This window comes from Mytilus trossulus, chromosome 6 (assembly GCF_036588685.1).
Source record: "Mytilus trossulus isolate FHL-02 chromosome 6, PNRI_Mtr1.1.1.hap1, whole genome shotgun sequence".
Classification (NCBI taxonomy): Eukaryota; Metazoa; Mollusca; class Bivalvia; order Mytilida; family Mytilidae; genus Mytilus; species Mytilus trossulus.
Window position 1 is genome coordinate 47,989,647 of NC_086378.1, and position 22,603 is coordinate 48,012,249.

The following is a 22,603-nucleotide window of genomic DNA, read 5'->3' on the forward strand; positions in this document are numbered from 1 at the left end:
CGAGTTATGCAGACATGTGTTTTCTATGGGTATGTCATCTTGTTTTAAAATATAAAGTTCACTAAACACACACAAGAAAATAATCCTTTTGCAGACCAAAAGTCAAACAACATCGCAAACACAATATAGAAAACTAAAGACTTATCAACAGGAATCCGACCAAACACTAATGATGATCTCTTGTGATCCAGAGGAGTAAACAAATCCTGCTCCACCTCACCTGTAGCAGTCGTTTTGTAATTTATAATCTGTATAGGACTTTGTAATATAGTTATCAAAAGTACCAGGATTATAATTTAGTACGCCATACGCGCGTTTCGTCTACATAAGAATCACCAGTGACGCTCATATCAAAATATTTATAAAGCCAAACAAGTACAAAGTTGAAGAGCATTGAGGATCCAAAATTCCAAAAAGTTGTGCCAAATACGGCTAAGGTAATCTATGCCTGGGATAAAAAAATCCTTAGTTTTTCGAACAGTTCAAAGTTTTGTAACAGGAAATTTATTTAAATGACCACATTATTGATATTCATGTCAACACCCAAGTGTTGACTACTGGGCTGGTGATACCCTCGGGGACGAAACGTTCCCCATCACAAATGTTCAAATCATTAGCTAATTTTTAGTTTCTAGTCGAGAGAACTCCAACTGGTCGAACCAATAACTTAAACATAATGCAGATGGTTAATATAATACTGTGTGTAAGCATTCTTGAAACACAAACAAGTAATGTTCTCGAAATAACTTAATCAATTGCATAATACAAATTAAAAATCTTTTAACAATAATATGTTTTAATAAAATGAGTGACATTTAATGTTTTTATTACAAATTCCTAATTACATAAGCAAAACACCAAACAGTCATTTGTTTTTATGTTGAGCTTTCCGTTATCATACAAATATGATAATTTATATGAAACAACTTCCTACACCTTTGTTGTTGCCAATTATACAGTAACAGACAAATACAAATGACACCTGTTTACTTTTTATTGACAACCCATAATTGTCTTTTTTCTATTATTGATATGATTGGCCAATGTATTCTAGTCAATTGAACACTGTAAGGTTTATTGCAATGTATAATGACAGACTGGTATCAATCAGTAACGTCAATCTATGTATGATATAATTAAAAGTAGTTTTTAAGACATCAAATCTAGATGTATTACCAAAGCTTTTAGATAAATTAATGAAATACTCATTGATTGTAATAAATTAAAGTGCTGAATGTCAGTCAGAATGTTTAAGAAGTATGCATGTTTTAAATATTAGCACTTTATTCTGAACCGATGAGGTACATTTCAATACTTCTGTTTTATGTAGCTTAATCGAATTTCGGCGAGTAACAATTACGGGCTACTTCGTGTGACTACTACAGAGAGATAAGGGCATGCAAATGTGTAGTTATTTTCTCCGGGAAAATGCACTTACTTTTTCACATCATAATCAACTAACACTCATACCTGTATAAATGAAGGCACATTTCCTTTTACATCTGACTATGCCTATGCATGCATTCCATTTAACCAAATACTTGTAGTCAAAAAGCATCTTTAATTCATTCAGATTCTCTAGTTCATTTTAAGTTCAAATAAAACTAAGAAACAATTGGGTATAGGTGAATAACAAGAACTGTGGGTATCTCCCTTAAAAGATGCTCCCACCTTGACAATATAATCAATATTTATCAATGCCGTTAGAAGTAGTTGGACCTACAAAGCAAATGGTCAGACAGATAGAGAAACAGTCAAAAAGATCGGTTTTCCTTTATACTATATCACCGAACCTCCTTTTTAATTTGGCTATACAAAGAACTAAAACAAAAGACACTACGCTTTTGAACAACAGAAACCAGTGGTCACTGGTTCTATGAGAACGTTTCAAAGTATGATATAGTGTGCATGCTTTCGGTTAACGTTTTTGTCGTGTGCAAAAGAGGCAGAATTACCGTAAGGGAACAATTTTAAAAATCAACCGTTTTAGAAAAAACAAGCAATAACGAAGAAAAAAAAATATTAGTTTATCGAACCCAACATAAGAAACGAGTATCACAAACACAAAAAAACTGGTAGAGACCTTGAGGATTTGGAAGTGATGATTTAAAAAAAATCAGTGATTAGTCTCGTTCTCTGAAGTCACAATTAGAGAAAAGAAGACGACACTCTGGTAAAGCTTATTGGAACATATATGTGGTCACATAATGCACATATTTTTCATAGCATCTAATCCCATCCTGACGTCAACCGTTTAACTTACAAGGCATGACTTAAACTTATGAGAAACCTTCGTACAACCGCTTCCTCGTCAGCATTACTACTCTACCAAGCTCTGTCATATCGTACCGACTGTTCGATATACTGCGGATTCATTTATTTTCGTGGGTACCAATTTTCGTGGAATGACGAAAACTTGCATTTTGGATATTCGATTTCGTGGTTTTGCAAAAGTCTGCTTTTAATCATACAGAACATTTGCAATTCGTTGAACTTTTAAATTCGGAGTTTCCCTGTACCCACGAAGTTCACGAAAATTGGTATCCAACGAATTATAATGGATCCACAGTATATCATAAATACTATACAATCGCTGGTGCCACATAGAAATGTTAAATTCACAACAGGAAACCTGTATAAAGGTACTAGTATGTTCAGATAAGAAACATATTCAATTGTATATGTGGTATCCGGCTTGATTGGATAAATGCGTTCAACATGGACGGCAATCATACAAGTGAGAGATTTGGCTAGCTGTAAACCAGGTTTTATTAACCATAATTATACATAAGACATTGCCTGTACCAAGTTAGGAATATGACAGTTGTTATCCCAATGTTTGAGTTTTTGATTTTTCCATTTGATTAGGGACTTTCCATTTTGAATTTTCCACGTTTTTTATTTTTTTTAATTTTTATTGCTTTTTATAGTTCGTTTTGGTAAGTCTTTAGTTCAATATGTACTGATTTGATAACGACTGTTTGGTCGGTTTGGTCGTTTTGCCATGTTGTTGTTAATTGAAATTATGAGTTTAAGTTTCTTTCTGATCGTTCGTTTCCCTGAATTTTTTTCAACGAACTCAGAACCTTCAACTTATTTAATTCAGTATACCTACGACGCATCTTTTTTTCAAATTTAAGTCATCTTGTTGTCGTTTGTTTTAATTGAAGGTATGATTTTAGATTGCTCTCTTTGTATTTTATATCTGCTTTTTAATGTAATAGCCAAAAGTCATTTAGCCGGGTAATATAAAGACAACTTTTACCAAACGAAAACCGCAATCCGATATTAATCATTTCTGATTCTTCTATTTCATTTGTATATTTTGGTGTGTTTCTGGTGTTAATAATACATGAAGTAGACAAAAACTCATTTATCATTATTTGTAGATTTATTCCTGGACTAAATATTGACCATCTATTTGTAACCAAATCGAGATCAATGCATCCATTTATCAAATATGTCTATTTATATCTGATAGTTTTTATAATAAGTTTTTATCATTATTTTATTACAGAGTGTAGGACAGACAGTTGACTTTTGATTCAATTATAGTCTTGTTTTTTGTTGTTGTTGTTTTTTTTTGTTTGTTTTTTTGTTTTTTTTATATGTTTTAGAAATGTTTACGCGTTCATTGACATGTTTTAGCTTTATTAATGGACGTTTTATACTATACATATATATCTAGTTGGGTCACCTTCTCTTGTATCGCTTTTGTTTACAATTTTAATATTGGTAGGTTGGTAGATTGGTAGGAATACAAAAACTTTTAAGGGAGAAACTGAGCAGTTATTGTAAATTAAAACATTCAGATATGGTCCATCTTGAGTGGAGATAAATCCAGAAAGCGTTTCGGAGGCATGGAATTCATTCATTGGCGTTTGTATCCTTTTAGTCAAATTGATTTGAAATGATATGGTTAATTAAAGGTGAATGTTGATGTGCTACTCGACAATGCAGTAATGATGTACATATTGGGTTAATACAAATAAAATTTGAGGAGGCCAAAAGAAGAATAAATAATGGAACAAAACTAATATTTTTTTATTAATTTCTCTACATTTATTTCTTGTTAAAATTCGACACAACATCTCAACACAGAATAATATTTGGATATTGGAACGTTGTTAATCATAAATTTCGAATACGATACTCTGACTGGTCGGGATATAAGTGTTGGAGTATACAAATTTTAATTTCAATGAGGAAATTTATTGTTTGGAACTTAAAACAGGCTGGGTTTTTTTAACTTTTGACGCTTTATGGGCCTCACATTGGCTATTATTTATTCCACGTGCAATGTCCCTTGAAGTATCTAATTAGTGTACTGCTTCTTTATTCGTTCTTTCATAATTGGAGTACAAATAGAGATAAACAGCCGCAAATAACACAAAATATCATTGACAAATCAGTTATTTCTTTTTTTTTAAATACCGATGAATTACCGGGTGTGTAATAACATGAGCAACACGATGGAATTCAACATGTGGAGCAGGATCTGCTTGTCCTTTCCGGGCACCTCATATCACCCCCAGTTGTGTAGCGGGTTCGTGTTGCTATATCTTTTGTTTTCTTTTTTTGTGTGTCTTGTATACTTTTATTTGTCTGTTTGTCTTTTTCTTTTTTAGCCATGGCGTTGTCAGTTTATTTCCGATATATGAGTTTGACTGTCCCTCTGGTATCTTTCGCCTATCTATAAAATAAAAACTTATGAACAATAGCTCGCTTAAATTAACAATAACAAACAACTATTTTCGATCAATGCATTCTTTTATCATATCATTTTATTACCGAGTGAAGAACACACAGTTGCCTTTTGATGTACTAATAATATCGTTTTTGTTTATTTTGTTTTTGAAAACTTTAACGCGTGCGTTGATAAGTGTACTAAGCTGCTACGCACATAATCTAGAGACCACCTTACCTTGCATCTTTCGTTTACATATTAAGATCGGTAAGTTGATGCAACCTGGAATAACAGAACACAATCTTTATTCTACATTCAAACATTCAGCTTTGGTCGTTTTTTTAATGAAATGTGTTTGCTGAACTTATATTGTTTAAGAAACCGTGTATACTAACGTGCACGACAATGCAGTGAACATTTTGTATATTGGGTTAATACAAATAATATTTTGAAGGAGATCAAAAGAAGAATAAATAATGAAACAAAAGTAAGACAACTCTTATTTAAGGCTACTTATAACTTACATGCCACTGCTGGTGGACGTTTCGTCCCCGAGGGTATCATCAGCCCAGTAGTCAGCACTTCGGTGTTGAAATGAATATCAATTATATGGTCATTTTTATAAATTTTCTGTTGACAAAACTTTTTCGAAAAGCTAAGGATTTTCTTACCCCAAAGAGTAGAATACCTTAGCCGTATTTGGCACAAATTTTTCGAATTTCGGGTCCTCAATACTCTTCAACTTTGTATTTGTTTGGCTTTTTAACTGTTTTGATCTGAGCGTCACTGATGAGTCTTATGTAGACGAAACGCGCGTCTGGCGTATTAAATTATAATCCTGGTACCTTTGATAACTACTTACATCACTGGGTCGATGCCATTGCTAGTAGACGTTTCGTCCCCGGGGGTATCACCAGCCCAGTAGTCAGCACTTCGGTGTTGACATGAATATCAATTATATGGTCATTTTTATAAATTTTCTGTTTACAGACTTGAAATTTTTCGAAAAGCTCAGGATTTTCATACCCCCAGGAGTAGATTACCTTAGCCGTATTTGGCACAACTGTTTCAACTTTGGAATTTCGGGTCCTCAATGCTCTTCAACTTTGTATTTGTTTGGCTTTTTGACTGTCTTGATCTGAGCGTCACTGATGAGTCTTATGTAGACGACGCGCGCGTCTGGCGTATTAAATTATAATACTGGTACCACTGATAACTATTTATATATATGTGTTGCTAAAACTATAATTCAAATTTGCACATAAATAAGAAACTGAGTACTAAGCTAACTGGTAGAAATATTAGTGTTGTAGTGTATACCCTTTTACATCTGATCGTGGAATGTATTGGTTCAAAATTAAACCAGGATGCTCTGTTTACTTCAAATTTGAAGTAACTAACTGTTTAATGAAATTTACTCTTAATTCTCTATTTCAGAATGAAAATTCAAATAGAGAAAAATCGCGGCAAATAACACGACATATCTTTCACAAGGCAGGTAGTCGTCTTTAAAAAAAACAAAAAAAGTAATTAAGGTTTACGGTTGTGTATAATACCTATAGACAATTGGTTATATTGTATACCAAGTTCAATAACGTTCTTAGACCAGTCAATATGTAGATATTGTACCACTGGATTCAGGTACACCGGAAGTGAAAGTTGATCCTGCTCCACAGTTGCACCCGTCGTGGTAAGGGTGGAAAACTGGATCTTGCTTTATTTTTAATATATTAAATGTTAATAAAAACATGCAGCCACTAAATTACGAAGTCTGTCAACTGCTCCACAAAATCTCTCTCCAAAGTATCCTTCCCTCATTCTAAACGTAAAGAAAGATTAAAAATATTAGTTCTTTTTTATTAGTACATGATAAAAAAAGAAAATGTATCTATGAAACTGGCATTTTTTTATTTTGTGATTATCAACACATTTACTTGGGTTGAGGTACGAGTTTAAACAGACAGTCTGTAGTATTACGTACCCTAAGTGCACTTCTTTTTGTCGACTTGTCTTTTATACCTCAGATTACATACAAAAGCTTGTCATGAACAATAAAACAGTTAATGCTTTAATATTTAGTATGAACTATGCTCGTAAAATCATGATTGCATTGGATAAAAACCAAAATTTGTATACGTGTGTATGTAACAATTTCGTTGTAGAGGGGTGTAAATACAGCACACATGAAAATTTCCGAAAGAGTGAACAAATATATTTTAACTAACAGGCCGAACAACTGATGTTCTTTAACCCTGCTGACTGCCATTGACGATTGCCAAATAAATTGATCACAAGCAGTAACAAAATGGATCTATGTGTATGTAATACCAAGTGGAAACCAAAAACTTGCGGCAAAGATGGTTAACCACAACATGTATGATTGACTTACGATACATTATGCAAAACATCATTTACTGTTGTGTTGTACAATAACACTTTTGTAGTCAAAAAAAGATACCTTTACAAAAATAGAATTTCATGATCATGCTTTAACGGTTTATGGATGAAGACACATCAGTTAATTATTAGCAAATATAGGTAGAATACAACGTAAATTATCAATAACAATATTTATTTTTTTGTCCTTCAAAAGTTATATCAATAATAAAATAAACATTACAATAAAATGTCCATGCACCTTTGACATAATAATACTTTGGACATTATTATAGTGAAACAAAAGAGGTCATTGAATGTTGATTTTAGTGTTCTTGGAGTCATGACTAGACCGACTGTATACGTTTTTAAACAATACATCCTTTTGTACTTCATTTGTTATTGTTGGGATTAACATATCTATCCATCAATAGTAAATTATAGTTCCTTTTATATTAAGAATGTCGACATTATATTAGTTATTATTATAGATTGTTGTCGTTGCAGTAGGTGTCCTAGCAAACAGCTTTATAATGATTGTAAATAGTAACGTCATTTGTTCCAATCGTTTATTATGGCTATTAGTATTCCTGCATTTTGAATTTTATCGGTAAAATAGTAAAATTTTGTGTTGCAGTTCCCAGAATTTTTATGTTAACAATGAGAGTATGTACGAGTATGTTGCAGGTATAGATTACCTTAGCCGTATTTGGTACAACTTTTTGGAATTTTGGATCCTCATTGCTCTTCAACTTTGTACCTGTTTGGCTTTATAAATATTTTGATATGAGCTTCACTGATGAGTCTTATGAAGACGAAACGCGCGTCTGGCGTACTAAATTATAATCCTGGTACCTTTCATAACTAGTTGCAACAACACTAAACCAATAAATGAACAAAGGTTAATCCTGGTAATTCTTGTGGAAAATAAAGAAAAAGTATAATTTCTTTTACAATATTTTATTCATAGTTTTCATGACACTTTTTGTAAAACTAATTTTCGAAAACACTTAATGAATTTAAAGACACAAAAATATTTACAGGAAATTGAAGTAATTTAGGTGAAAACATTAATATATAAAAGTAAATGATATCAATTTAATTTTAAATAGATCCATTTACATAACAGCGTGGACAAGACTATTTATTGGTGCACTCAGGTTATCAATTGACTTGATCAGATTATGTAAGTGTTCGTCTGTATTGCCAAGTTGTGATATCGTATGTGTTATAGACATTACAATTGTGGGTCACCACAGGTTATAAACGTTTAAATCAAAAGTAGCTAAGGACTTAACCTGGTATGTTGATTTAAATGTTGAAATACTTAAACTTTCTTTTTGACTTCTCGTGCTCTTGTATGTACTTCAATCTTTAATTATATCTAAATAAACTAATCGAAGGTACCAGGACTAAACTTAGTATATACGCCAGACGCGCGTTTCGTTTACAAAAGATTCATCAGTGACGCTCGAATTTAAAAAAAAAAAGTTAAAAAGGCCCAATAAAGTACGAAGTTGAAGAGCATTGAGGACCAAAATTCCTAAACGTTTTGCCGAATATATAAGATTTTGATAAATCACCGTTATCGATAGTCGTATGTTGTCTGAAAGATATTCCGTTCTGACACCATAATTTCTAGTTTTTATCAAATAACATCTGGCAACTTATTAGAAGTGTCTATCATATATGATTTAATGTATATTATTTGATATAATACTGTTTATATCGCACATTCAGTAACTGAAATTAACATCACCAAAGAGCGATTATGACATGTTTTTCCTCATAAATTGGAAATTGTCAATGTAGCGATTGCAAGATCTTATATATCACAATAGCATATGTATGTCAAGGCTTCTTTTGTCATTTTTATATATTTGAGAAAAGGATCACTAATGAGTTTACATGTAATAAGCTTTAGATACAAAAATAAATAATACTTGACCTCCGAATTGATGTTAGATTTTAAAACAGTATTTGTTTTAGTTCGTTTCTGTGTGTGTTACATTTTAACACTGCGTCGTTTGTTTTCTCTTATTTGTTAGTGTAAATTCACATTGCGATACTTAAGACGTGTCACGGTACTTGTCTATCCCAAATTCATGTAGTTGGTTTTGATGTTATATTTGTTATTCTCGTGGGATTTTGTCTGATGCTCGGTCCGATTATGTGTGTGTTAGATTTTAGTGTTATGTCGTTGTTCTCCTCTTATACTTAATGTGTTTCCCTCGGTTTTAGTTTGTTACCCCGATTTTGTTTTTGTCCATGGATTTATGAGTTTTGAACAGCGGTATACTACTGTTGCCTTTATTTAAATGTATTTAAATTTTGCTTCCAGCCAATTGTTTTATGAATTCGATTGATCGTATCGTCTCCAGTATACTATTTCGTCGATGATACTGTTAATTGCAGTTTCTACCACGAAGATTTCACAAGCTAAGCAGTATGCAATTGTGTGTTTATATTAATCAACAATGATATTGTCATAGTTATTCATAATTGAAAGTTTACAAAAATAAGAATTTTCGATATACCATGCTTATGAATTATCTACCCTAGGATAGATAAGTTAGCATTAACTGACATTGGCAAAATATTTCGGAATTAAGGGTCCTCGATGCTCTCTTTAACTTCGTACTTCCTGGTATCCATGGTGAGTTTGTTTATTTTAAAAGTAATAAAGATAAGTTCCGCACATCTACATTTATAAGCATTTTCTAGCGCTTGGTTGATACCGCTGGCGACTGCACATCGTCCCCGAGAGAATCCTCATCTAAATACACAGGGATGCCATTACTGGTTTATAAACTAGAGGCTCTAAAGAGCCTGTGTCGCTCACCTGTATTTACTGATGCTATGAACATTATGTAAAAAAATGTTAAAATCATAATTTATAGTGTAAAATATTTAAGGAATGACTGTAATATGTTTTCTGTCTATGAGGAAATACCATAAAAAATGTGGTGCACACTGAATAACCCGCTTAGCGGCTTATCTAAAGTGAGCACCACATTTGTTTACGGTATTTCGAATATATCTTAATATGATGAACATTTTTGTTTTGAAACCAGTCAGATTTGCTCTAAATACTTCAGTTTCAGAAAGATCATAAACCAAAAACTGCGTTTTACCCTATGTACTATTTTTAGCCATGTCTGCCATCTTGATTCACGGGCAGGGTCATCGGACACATTTTTAAAACTAGATCCTCTTATGATATTTGTGGACAAGTTTGGTTACATAAATTTGTCGTAGTAGTTTCAGAGGAGAAGATTTTTGTAAAAGATTATTAAAATTTAAGAAAAATTGGTATAATTGACTATAAAGGGCAATAACTCCTTAAGGGCTCAACTGACCATTTTGGTCATGTTGACTTATTTGTAGATCTGACCTTACTGAACATTATTGCTGTTTACAGTTAATGTTTATCTATAATAGTATTCAAGATAATAACCAAAGACGGCAAAGTTCCTTGAAAATTACCTATTCAGGAGTAGCAACCAAACAACCGGTTGTCTGACATATGGCAAAATCAAAGGTACATGTACTTTATTTAAATGATTTGCACCACGTGACTGTATCCCTTTTGATCAAATTACCTCCCTTAGCTTAGGTTGCAAATATAATTTATTTTAGATTTTCGGATAATCACGTCCTTTTCCGTCATGTATCTAAAACTAATGTATCTTTAAAAACTTACTTTGGTGGAAATTTTCAAAAATTCTGTGTAATTCTAAGGGAAAATGCTTTAAATTTGACATTTTACGAAATTGGAAGGTTGAAATCATCATGTTTTCAAAAGAATTTGCCCAAAAACCTCAGAACGCAGGTAAGTTAAAAGTTATTTAACTTTATAATTTAACCTACAAAGTGTTTCCCTATTTGCGAACAAATCATGAGCAATATCTTGTTGCATATGTATTTCTGTTTTGAATCTTGCTATTTTACGATTTTCTGTCATTTTATTTGATCTTATATAGCAATTATACTATGATTACGGTCCCGATCTTTAAACTAAAAAGGCAAAAAGATTTCAGCGTAAACAATGCCCATCTGTACACAGACAGAAGCATAAAAACATGTACAATTCACCTATATGCAAACAAATTGTTCATTCGAGATATGAATTGGCATATTGGCATTTATATTTAAGGGGCCTATATAGTCCTATTGTAATGGCTGCCGTCTTTATAGGGCAACATGGCCGCTATGCAAACTAGCAAATTACCCCCAATTTTGCCATATGGATTTATCTGAAAATTTAAGGGCAGATAGATCTTAACATAATGAATACTTAAACTCCCTTTCAGAATTGCTCTAAATGTTTTGGTTTCAGAGTTATAAGCCAAAATCTACATTTTACCCCTTTGTTCTATATTAAGCCATGGTGGCCATCTTGGTTGGCTGACTGGGTCACCGGACATATTTTTTAAACTAGATACCCCAATTATGATTGCGGACAAGTTTGGTTGAATTTGGCCCAATAGTTTCAGAGAAGAAGATTTTTGTTTAAGTTAACAGACGACCCCGGACGACGACGACAAGTGCTATGAGAAAAACCTATAGTCAATTCATCGTTATCAAATTTATAAAATATTGTGAAATTATGAATTTAACTCTTTATGTAGTGTTAACTGTTGATGAAGCTATTATTAGTTTTCTTAATTGGTCAAATAGCTATGATTTATTCTGATACACATGCATTCTATTATTTTGGAGATGAGGGAAGGGGGTTTAGAGTGCTTGGTTGGATGTACATGTTCAGGGGGTGAGGTGAAAGAAAAAGTGCTTGGTTTGGGTTAAATCTAGAAAAAACGATACGGGCAAAACAAATTTGTAAAGTGTCAGATCCGTTGACCTTTGTTGACTTCTAGATGTCATTTGAATTTTTATACCGTTTGTCTTTTTTGACATACACCCATGTCTCCTTTCATTCACGTTATCACCTTATCGTGAGATAGCAGACGGCCCTATTTAACACATTTATTGTCCGAGAAATTACTTATACGAACTTAGATTAAACTGATGTACTGGCTTTGTCTGAATGGCTTCTATGTGAATTTGATAGATTGTAATAATATGGATACTCAAATCTGACACCTGCCATGTATTTGTGCTGTGCTGGACATTCTCGAATGATTGTCTCGTATATTTTTATTTCAATTGATCTATTGCATTGTTGACCAGTGTATCTCTGTCGATCAAGTTTGTAAATAATATTTTTTACAAATATTCAATCAAATTTTGGTTCGTTTATTGTTGTTGTGGGTGACTTATTTAGGGTTTCATCCATAATTGATCATAATTGCTTCTTGTCTAGTACAATGTAACAAAACCTCTTTTTTGCATTTTTTTTTCTTTCTTACCAATTTAAATTCACTCCAAACAAGTTATTTTAATTCATCGTCAATGATATTGTTAGCTTATCTTGCTGTAAAGCTCAAGTAATGTTCTTCTGCTAATCGTTGTTCGACTGTAAAGAAATGGTCACGGAAACTACTGGACTAGTTTGACCGGAACTGTGTTACACTAAAACATAAAACACACAAAGGATATCAATAATAAACTGTTACAGTAGACATATAAAGACTCGCTTTTTTGTAATTATTTTTTTTTTAAATTTTTTATTATATAATGCACACATTGAATCAAAAGGGCATTATTCATTCATGAAAAATTTACCTTTAACATTCAAGATCAATAAACCATGATTAGTGGAGTAGGGTCAAATAACCCAATTGAAATGAGAAAGGATAAACTGAATACTCATGAAACTGAAATAGCAAGAAATAGCAAAGATCTTTAAAACTTTTAAAAAGTGAAACATTCATCATCCACAAACAGAATATCACTATCATGAGTCAGACTGCCATTAAAATTAACCGCCACTGTGCAGACTTATCTTGCAAGAAACATATTCTTGTAAGTACACAATTTTGGTTTATGATACATTATAAACCTTGTAAGAATTATGGTTAATGATTTAAACTGCTATTAAAAAAAAAATGTAACAGCATGTCGCTGTCACGTGTCATGTAAAACCTGACAACGAAAATTAAATTAAAATTGTTTTTTTTAAATAAGACTTAGTCCTTAAAATACATAGAAAATGAACATCTGTGTAAAATTGTACAAGTTGCTTGCAAAAATAGTTCTAGTTACAAAGGACTAGTATGCGGATACGTAACCAGTACAGACCGATGTGAACCAGAATAAACAATAAAAACGACAATAGTCTATCATATGTACATTAATTATGGTTATCATATTATTTGTAATAATGTATTGATTGATGGTTTTTATGATCTATCCTGATTTGCACAAGAAATACAACGCTTTATTAACCATAAATTCACACTTCACTTAAGTATGGAAATGTTTTGTTTGGCTGATAAAATAACAAATTAGTCTATAATAAAGAAAAAATGTCAAAATGATACGTTACTGATTCGTAAATATGTTGTTGTGCTTTCGTTCTTGCTGAGTTTTATATTATTTTTTCTTTGAACATTTATATGTCTTCGTGTCCGCCCTTGTCGTTAGGATTTTTGTATGTTTTTTTTCTATTATGGTTTCCAGCTCGAGCGTTTGAAATAAACCTTAAAAAAAGTGTTGAGTTACAAATGAACAGCAGCAAATGGAAATTATGTTCCATTTAAGGTTAAGCTGTGGAGGAGACGGCTTTAAATAAAGAACACAGAACTAAATTAAAGATGATAGATTATACCATGAATGTTTATTGTCGGAATTGATCTTCAATCCAGCATGCAAACAACGACGTTCTAACAAAACGATTTAGGAATTGATGCAGATCACAGCAAAATGGTTTGAAATCATTGCACAAAAAAAAACGTTTACTGCGTGCAGAATAATTATTCATTTACCTTGTCCACAACCTGACCTGTAGACTTTTACACGGATCTATATTTTGTGTGTTTTAAAAAAAATGAATAAAAGGAGATGTTGTTTATATTTCAATTAACCAACAAAATAAAAAAAAAATAAAAAAAAACATATTCAGGTTGCAAAATAAACAATGTGTACTTAATCTAAAGAGTCCTGCAGTTGAGCCAGCGTATCCATGTGTTGATATTTAAATCTAAAGAGTCCTAAGCTTGAGCAAGTGTACCCAAGTGCAGATATCTAAATCTAAAGAGTCCTAAGCTTGAGCAAGTGTACCCAAGTGTTGATATATAAATCTAAAGAGTCCTAAGCTTGAGCAAGTGTACCCAAGTGCTGATATCTAAATCTAAAGAGTCCTGAGATTGAGCAAGTGTACCCAAGTGCTGATATATAAATCTAAAGAGTCCTGAGGTTGAACAAACGTACCCAAGTGTTGATATCGAAATCTAAATAGTCGTGAGGTTGAGCAAATATACCCAAGTGTTGATATCGAAACCTAAAGAGTCGTGACATTGAGCAAGCGTACCCAAGTGTTGATATCGAAATCTAAAGTGTCCTGAGGTTGAACAAACGTACCCAAGTGTTGATATCCAAATCTAAAGTGTCCTGAGGTTGAACAAACGTACCCAAGTGTTGATATCGAAATCTAATGTGTCCTGAGGTTGAACAAACGTACCCAAGTGTTGATATCGAAATCTAATGTGTCCTGAGGTTGAACAAACGTACCCAAGTGTTGATATCGAAATCAAATGTGTCCTGAGGTTGAGCAAACGTACCCAAGTGTTGATATCGAAATCTAAAGTGTCCTGAGGTTGAACAAACGTACCCAAGTGTTGATATCGAAATCTAAAGTGTCCTGAGGTTGAACAAGCGTACCCAAGTGTTGATATCGAAATCTAAAGTGTCCTGAGGTTGAACAAACGTACCCAAGTGTTGATATCGAAATCTAATGTGTCCTGAGGTTGAACAAACGTACCCAAGTGTTGATATCGAAATCTAATGTGTCCTGAGGTTGAGCAAGGTATCCAAGTGCTGATATCTAAATCTAAAGAGTCCTGAGATTGAGCAAGCGTACCGAAGTGTTGATATCGAAATATAAAGTGTCCTGAGGTTGAACAAACGTACCCAAGTGTTGATATCGAAATCTAAAGTATCCTGAGGTTCAGCAAGCGTACCCACGTGTTGATATCGAAATCTAAAGAGTCGTGAGATTAAGCAAGCGTACCTAAGTGCTGATATCTAAATCTAAAGTGTCCCTAGGTTGAGCAAAGTTTTCAAACGTACCCATGTGTTGATATATAAATCTAAAGAGTCCTGCGGTTGTGCAAGCGTACGTACTCATGTGTTGATATATAAATCTAAAGAGTCCTGCGGTTCAGCAAGCATAGTACCCATGTGTTGATATATAAATTTAAAGAGTCCTGCGATTGAGCAAGCTTATCCGCGTACACAAGTGACACAGACATTAACAACTATAGATCACCGTACGGCCTTGAACAATGATAAAAGCCTAACCGCATAGTCAGCTATAAAAGGCCCCGATAAGACAATGTAAAACCATTCAAACGAGAAAACTAACGGCCTTACTTATTTAAAAAAAAATCAACGAAAAAAAATATGTAACACATAAACAAACGACAGCCACTGAATTGCAGATTCCTGACTTTGGACAGGCACATACATAAATAATGTGGCGGGGTTAAACATGTTAGCGGGATCTTAACTCTCCCCCTAACCTGGGACAGTGGTATAACAGTACAGCATAAGAACGAACTATAGAAAATCAGTAGAAAAAGGCTTATCTCATCAGATGGACACGTGCTGATATATAAATCTAAAAAGTCCTGAGATTGAACAAGCGTACCCAAGTGTTGCTATCAACAACAAAAAAGCTCAATCACTAGTTTCAAAACTATTGTATGAAAGGTACCTTTTGAATACTTACACAATTTAACATCCCTGTGCATTTGTATGGCTAACTATATATATATATTGTATGCGTTTTTCTCTTGGTAAAGGCCGTAAGATAACCAAATCTAGTTGTTATTCAAACCTGTTAATATTTGGACTTAAAAGATACTATTTATTATTAGGTATCTTAGTAGCTTTCATAACTTATCGTCGTATTTGATTTTCTATATTGATTTGCTGGCATCACCTAAATATATATATAGTGACCTCTGCATCTCTTGAGGCCATGTCGTTAGAATGATTTTTCGAACAATTTCAACTATTAAAACATATTTAATTGCCACAATTTTAAGTATAAAAATATTGTTTTATTTCATATACAGTGGATCTTATTGGCCACACAAACATGTAGTTACGACGCTTAAATGTCACATTTTTACCACAAGACATACATCACCTGAAATACCTAATATATAATTAATTTACTTGAGACAGTTATTACTTGGTGTAGACAATGTTTACAATCTATTTATGTTCAAGTAAAGTAAAAATAGTTCTACAGTTGGATAGTGTATATATAGAGTATATAATCCAGAACTGTCGACGGATCTTTACTTAAAACTAGATGTCAGTGTGTAAAATATGTTCGGCTATATATATTTAATGATTTTAATGCATACCGCATCAGCTTCAGTATTTTCAAATTTGCCAGGATTAGATAGATTCTGTAGTCTCAGTGACAATGTTATTCAATGCAACATTCATGTAGTAAATTTTCTAGATTTCAGAGACATTCGGAAACTTTTGTCTGATCTTTCGGGTACTGCTGTTGTTATTCTAAATATAACATGCGGAGATGTTGGTCAGTTACGATTACCATGGCCAATGAAATCAAGGAATATAAACGAACTTTGGGTAGATGGCTGTCACGTGCATGGTTTTCATGAATTCGATTTATCAATGGCTGATGTTCCAGATCGAATGGTTAAATTGAAATTAAAAAATAGTGTAATAGAAAGTAGTGTTTTTGATACGCTTAGCATTTTTTCTAAGGAATCTTTCGATTGTGGACAACAAACTTTAAGTTATCTGGTAATGCAAAATATCAGTTATGAACTTATTTTGGAGCCTAAAGATATCACCGGTTTAGAATCGAAAGGCGTTATAATGGACGCTGGAGATGTTTTGCTGCCGAATAAGGAGCCATTAACAAAAATGTGTAATTATAAAGATCTTGAAAAAATCGATATCAGTAACAGTGTTGATGGAATGACATATTTTATTCTTCCTCTACAAAACTCAGAATTTCCAAAATTAACACATTTCAATATGTCTAATAATAGCCTTTTGTCGTTTCCAGATTTGATGATGAATTGGGAAGTGACTTTTCCAAATTTGGAATCATTAGATTTATCCTCCAATGAACTGGATAATATAGACTTTAGTTCTAGTACAACTGCAAGCAAAAGACACAAACCACTGTTTATGAATTTGAGGAACAATCTCTTTGTGAACGTTCCGCCTATAGTAAGTCAACTTCTACAAAGACCCGTCCCTATACTTGTGGACATGGGAGATAATCCACTGGTGTGTGGCTGTGATACATTACTTTATAAAAAATATTTACAGAGTGTCATTAAAACGTATCCAATCATCGAAAATCTACAAAATACAACGTGTTTACAAAAGTCAGGACAGAAAACCAAGATCTTGGAACTTGAGGTCAATAATTGTTAATGTGTTTGCTAATATACCCATGCATTGTTGACTTGCATCGTTGTATCTACAGCTTCGTGTTTGCTTTTAGTGACTTCTCGTGGATGCCTTGCGTTACGACTATAATGTCAAATTTCTATACTGTTTTGTGATTGGTTATTGTCCACGTGACGACATACGCAAGTCCAACCACTCACGATGACGTCTTTTAAGCTCGATACTTTTGATTTAGCAGATTGGCATAGATGGACGCGTTTAACACATCTCGTGCAAAAACCATGACAAAAGGAAAGAATCGATATAACTAGTTGACTATTCGGAATGATATGTGATAACAAGAACAGAATATATGCCTTTTTTCGCTAACTCTTTTTGATATGACTGAAAGCAATCAGTTGCTTAACGTTGATAATAAAAAGAACACGTATAGCTGTTTTTTACACACGTATTTAGGAAATTTATATTGCAAAACAACATTTGATTTCCGTAAGTAGTAGAACCCCTTCTGATTCTGAAAACGTAGGAACACAACAGAACGAACAACCGACATCTTTTGTCTTCCTCTGATACTGTTAGGTCCCGTGCATGCCATGTTTAGTTTCCTCATAATTGATGTGTATCAACTGTATTTTTTTTTAGTTGTGTGTTCAGATAATTTCTCATTTAATATAGTTCTCGATGTTAAGAATTTATTCAGACTACGTGATTTAACTTCCGTTTTAAGATGTGCTTCCTTTCTTTGGGATTTACTCCAGTGATCGTTATTTAAGTGAAGCATTTTGAATGAAAAAGAAAAAAATGTGTAATGATTGCTTATGAGAACTAACATCTATAGGTCACCGTAATGTCTTTAACAACGAGTTAAACCAATATCGCATGGTCAGCGATTACAAGCCATGAAATGACAAATGAAAACTAAATTCAAACCTAAAAACGACCCACCTGATAATAAAAGAAAAACAAATATTTAACACAGCAACACACAAAAATCACTGAAGTGTAGGTTCCTGGCAAGCTTATATAGAACCTTGCACAAACCCTACCCTAAATAGTGAAACATAAGAACAAACTCGTCAGATGGATACAAAGAAATACATCTAACATGTTTACTTATTCCGGGTTATATCTCGTCTATATACCAGCTTTTCTAGGTGTTTGGTATTACCATACATTTTCACTTCGCCGTACCATGAACAATAAAGGCAACAGTAGTATACCGCTGTTCAAAACTCATAAATCCATGGACAAAAAACAAAATCGGGGTAACAAACCAAAACCGAGCGAAACGCATTAAATATAAGAGGAGAACTACGACACAACATCGAAATGCAACACACACAGAAACTGACCAATCATCAGACAAAACACCACGAGAATAACAAATATAACATGAAAACCAAATACATGAATTTGGGATAGACAAGTACCGTGCCACGTCTTATCTCAATATCTCAAAAATAAGAGAAACACAAACGAATCAACGTTAAAATGCAACACACAGAGAAACGAACAATAATATAACAATGACCATCGTCCTGACTTGGAACAGGACACTTTTAAAGGGGAATAAAAGTGGTGGGTTAAACCTGGTTTTATGGCATGCCAAACCTCGCACTTTAATGGCAAAGTTAAATATAATATTGAAATGACAACATAATATTACAGGACTACAATACAAATAAATAGGAGAACATATTAGACAAAGAAAAACACGATTAATAGATAACAAAAAGCATCAGGTACGCCAAAAACGCGCCTTGTCCACACAAGACTCACCAGTCACGCCCAGATATAAAAGATCGAAAGTGAAAAAAGTACAAAGTTGTACAGCACTGAAGATCAAAAGTTGAAAAGGTTTCGCCAAATACGGCATTGTTTTGATGCCCGGGATAAGAACATTCTTATTATATAGAACAATTCATGCTATTGCAAACAGTAAATTTTATCAAATGAATATATGAAAGAGATATACATAAAGAAACTGAAGTATTAAACATTACAGAAAAATAAACCTGAATACATAACGCCTAGATATAAAAGATCGAACGTGAAAAAGGTACAAAGTTGTACAGCACTGAAGATCAAAAGTTGAAAAGGTTTTGACAAACACGGCATTGTTTTTATGCATGGGATAAGAACATCCTAATAATATAGAACACTTAATGCTATTGCACAACACATTTATTTATTTTGTAAAAAATATTTCCATTCTCAATTAAAACTGTAAACTTTACAACAGAATTATTTTCATTTACCTGTGTATTACGGCTTTTTGTTCAAGGTTATAGCTGGGTTCTTTGTTAAATTGTACAGCTTCTCAAAGCAGTATATTACTACTTGTGTCTTTTTTATTCACCTCTTATTTATTGATTACATGTATGTATCTACATTGTATCATAGATCAAATTTATTCGTTCAGTGTTCTCACTTTTGTCAATATGTCTTATGATGGAGTTAAACTTGTCGCTCCTTTAAATTAACTTATTCTAAAAGTTTACCTATTCAACACTGTAATGAGATCATTGAATATAGTTTTTATTGGTAAAAATATTGCTTTTATTATCAGTAAATTAAAAGCTAACTAAATATTACTAGTATGTTATATACATATGCATATTCATGGATCTACAATATGTCGATACCTGTAACTTGGCATTGCACAAGGTCATGATTTTCTCTGGCTGTTTATGACGTCTTTATACAAAATCCATTGGATGATGGATGTGTACGGATTGATAGTTTAGTCTTAGATGCATGTTTTTTTTTTATTAGTTGTTAGTGGCTTTGAACTAGTTGTCAGATAACTGCGAGTACTCTCGATCTATTCATGGTGTCTTTTTGTGTCGGGATGTATAAGTACCCGGCCACGTCCACTTGTATTTTTGTCCATCTGTTGAGTTAAGCCTTTTTCAACTGGTTTGTATAGTTCTTTCTTATGTTGTACTGTTATACCACTGTCACAGGTTAGGGGAAGAATTGGGATCCAGCCAACATGTTAAACCCCGCCACATTATTTATGTATGTGCCTGTCTCAAGTCAGGAGCCTGTAATTCACTGGTTGTCGTTTGTTTATGTGTTACATATTTGTTTTTCGTTGATTTTTTTACATAAATAAGGCCGTTAGTTTTCTCGTTTGAATTGTTTTACATTGTCTTATCGGGGCCTTTTAGAGCTGACTATGCGGTATGGGCTTTGCTCATTGTTGAAGGCCGTACAGCGACCTATAGTTGTTAATGTCTGTGTCATTTTGGACTTTTGTGGAAAGTTGTCTCATTGGCAATCACACCATATCTTCTTTTATATATATTAAGCATATTATGGTGTGATGTTACACTATTTTTTCAGATAAAGATGAAGGTTGGTACCCATTATAACGTTTAAACTCACAGCATTTTTTGTACCTGTCGGTTTTGTCAGGAATCTGATGTTCAGTAGTTGTTATTTGTTGCTATGGTTCATAAGTGTTTTTCGTTTATCTTTATATAGAATTTGTACAATTGGTTTTTATGGTTGAACTTTCACGCTAGTCATTTATTGGGCTTCTAGACCTTGCTGTTCGGTGTGAGTCTAGTAGGCTCCGTGTTGAAGATGGTACTTATACCTATAATGGTTTACTTTTACAAATTGTGAGTTGTCTCAATGGCTCTCATACCACATTCTCTTATATATCTTAACCAATAACAACAACATTTAAAGATCTACTAGTAATTAGTAACCTTTTAGTTAATTTAAGGCATCGATAAGTCTACCCGGGTCACATCTTAATTTCCGGGCTCTGTAAACAATATATCCATATAAATTTAAATGTGCTATCCCTTTACAAATACTCAAACTTTAAACGATTTATGATACATAAACGTGTGGTATATAAATATGTGATATGTAAAATGGCGCCAAAGGGATATTTGTACGTATGTACATCATCGTTGAAAAAAGAAAATGAACAATTATGAACGAAAAATCAACCCTTTTGAATTTAGAGTTTCCCTTGTAAAACTGATGTTACACAATCTAGGAAAGGACAGTTATTAACGTTTTTAACGTTCTGGGCGTTATGTATTCGGGTTTAGTTTTCTGTAATTAGTTTTTAATTCAGTTTCATTATGTATATCTCTTTCATATTCATTTGTTAAAATTTACTGTTTGCAATAGTGTGAATTGTTTTATATAATATGAATGTTCTTATCCTGGGCATACAAACAATGCCGTATTTGGCAAAACCTTTTCAACTTTTGATCTTCAATGCTGTACAATTTTGTATTTTTTTCGTCACTGGTGAGTCTCGTGTGGACTAGACGCGTTTTTGGCGTATTGAATTTTAAACCTGATGCTTTTTGTTATCTATTAATCATGCTTTTCTTTGTATTATATGTTCTGCTTTTTATTTGTATTGTAGTCCTGTAATATTTTGTTTTCATTTCAATGTTATATTTAACTGTGCCATTAAAGTGCGAGGTTTGGCATGCCTTAAAACCAGGTTCAACCCACCACTTTTATTCCCCTTTAAAAGTGTCCTGTACCAAGTCAGGAAGATGGCCATTGTTATAATATTGTTCGTTTCTGTGTGTGTGTTGCATTTTAACGTTGAGTCGTTTCTGTTTTCTCTTATTTTTGAGATAAGACGTGGCACGGTACTTGTCTATCCCATATTCATGTATTTGGTTTTGATGTTATATTTGTTATTCTCGTGGTGTATTGTCTGTTGCGTTTCGGTGTTGTGTCGTTGTTCTCCTCTTATATTTAATGCGTTTCCCTCGGTTTTGGTTTGTTGCCCCGATTTTGTTTTTTGTCCATGGATTTATGAGTTTTGAACAGCGGTATACTACTGTTGCCTTTATTTATATGTTGTATTGAAAGTGAGTTCCTTTGGTTAAATTTTTGTCAGTATATTTAGGAAAATCTTTATTATTTATCAAAACAACATCATCAATATAACGATCAGAGCTGTGGAATTTAGGCAGTGGCTATTCGCCCGGCTAGTCAAAATGTCTATTCATCCGGCAAGCC

General features: G+C 33.1%; 1 protein-coding gene across 1 annotated transcript; it reads left to right on the top strand.

The window, feature by feature from the left end:
• The first annotated feature begins 16,552 nt into the window (after positions 1-16,552).
• LOC134722758 (uncharacterized) lies at positions 16,553-17,617 on the top strand. The gene has a single exon (XM_063586383.1). The coding sequence runs from the start codon at positions 16,553-16,555 to the stop codon at positions 17,615-17,617; it is 1,065 nt and encodes a 354-aa protein (XP_063442453.1).
• The last annotated feature ends 4,986 nt before the right edge of the window (positions 17,618-22,603 follow it).

Excerpts from the sequence above, each read along its gene's own strand:
- LOC134722758 (XM_063586383.1), top strand. The coding sequence starts at position 16,553 with ATGCATACCGCATCAGCTTCAGTATTTTCAAATTTGCCAGGATTAGAT.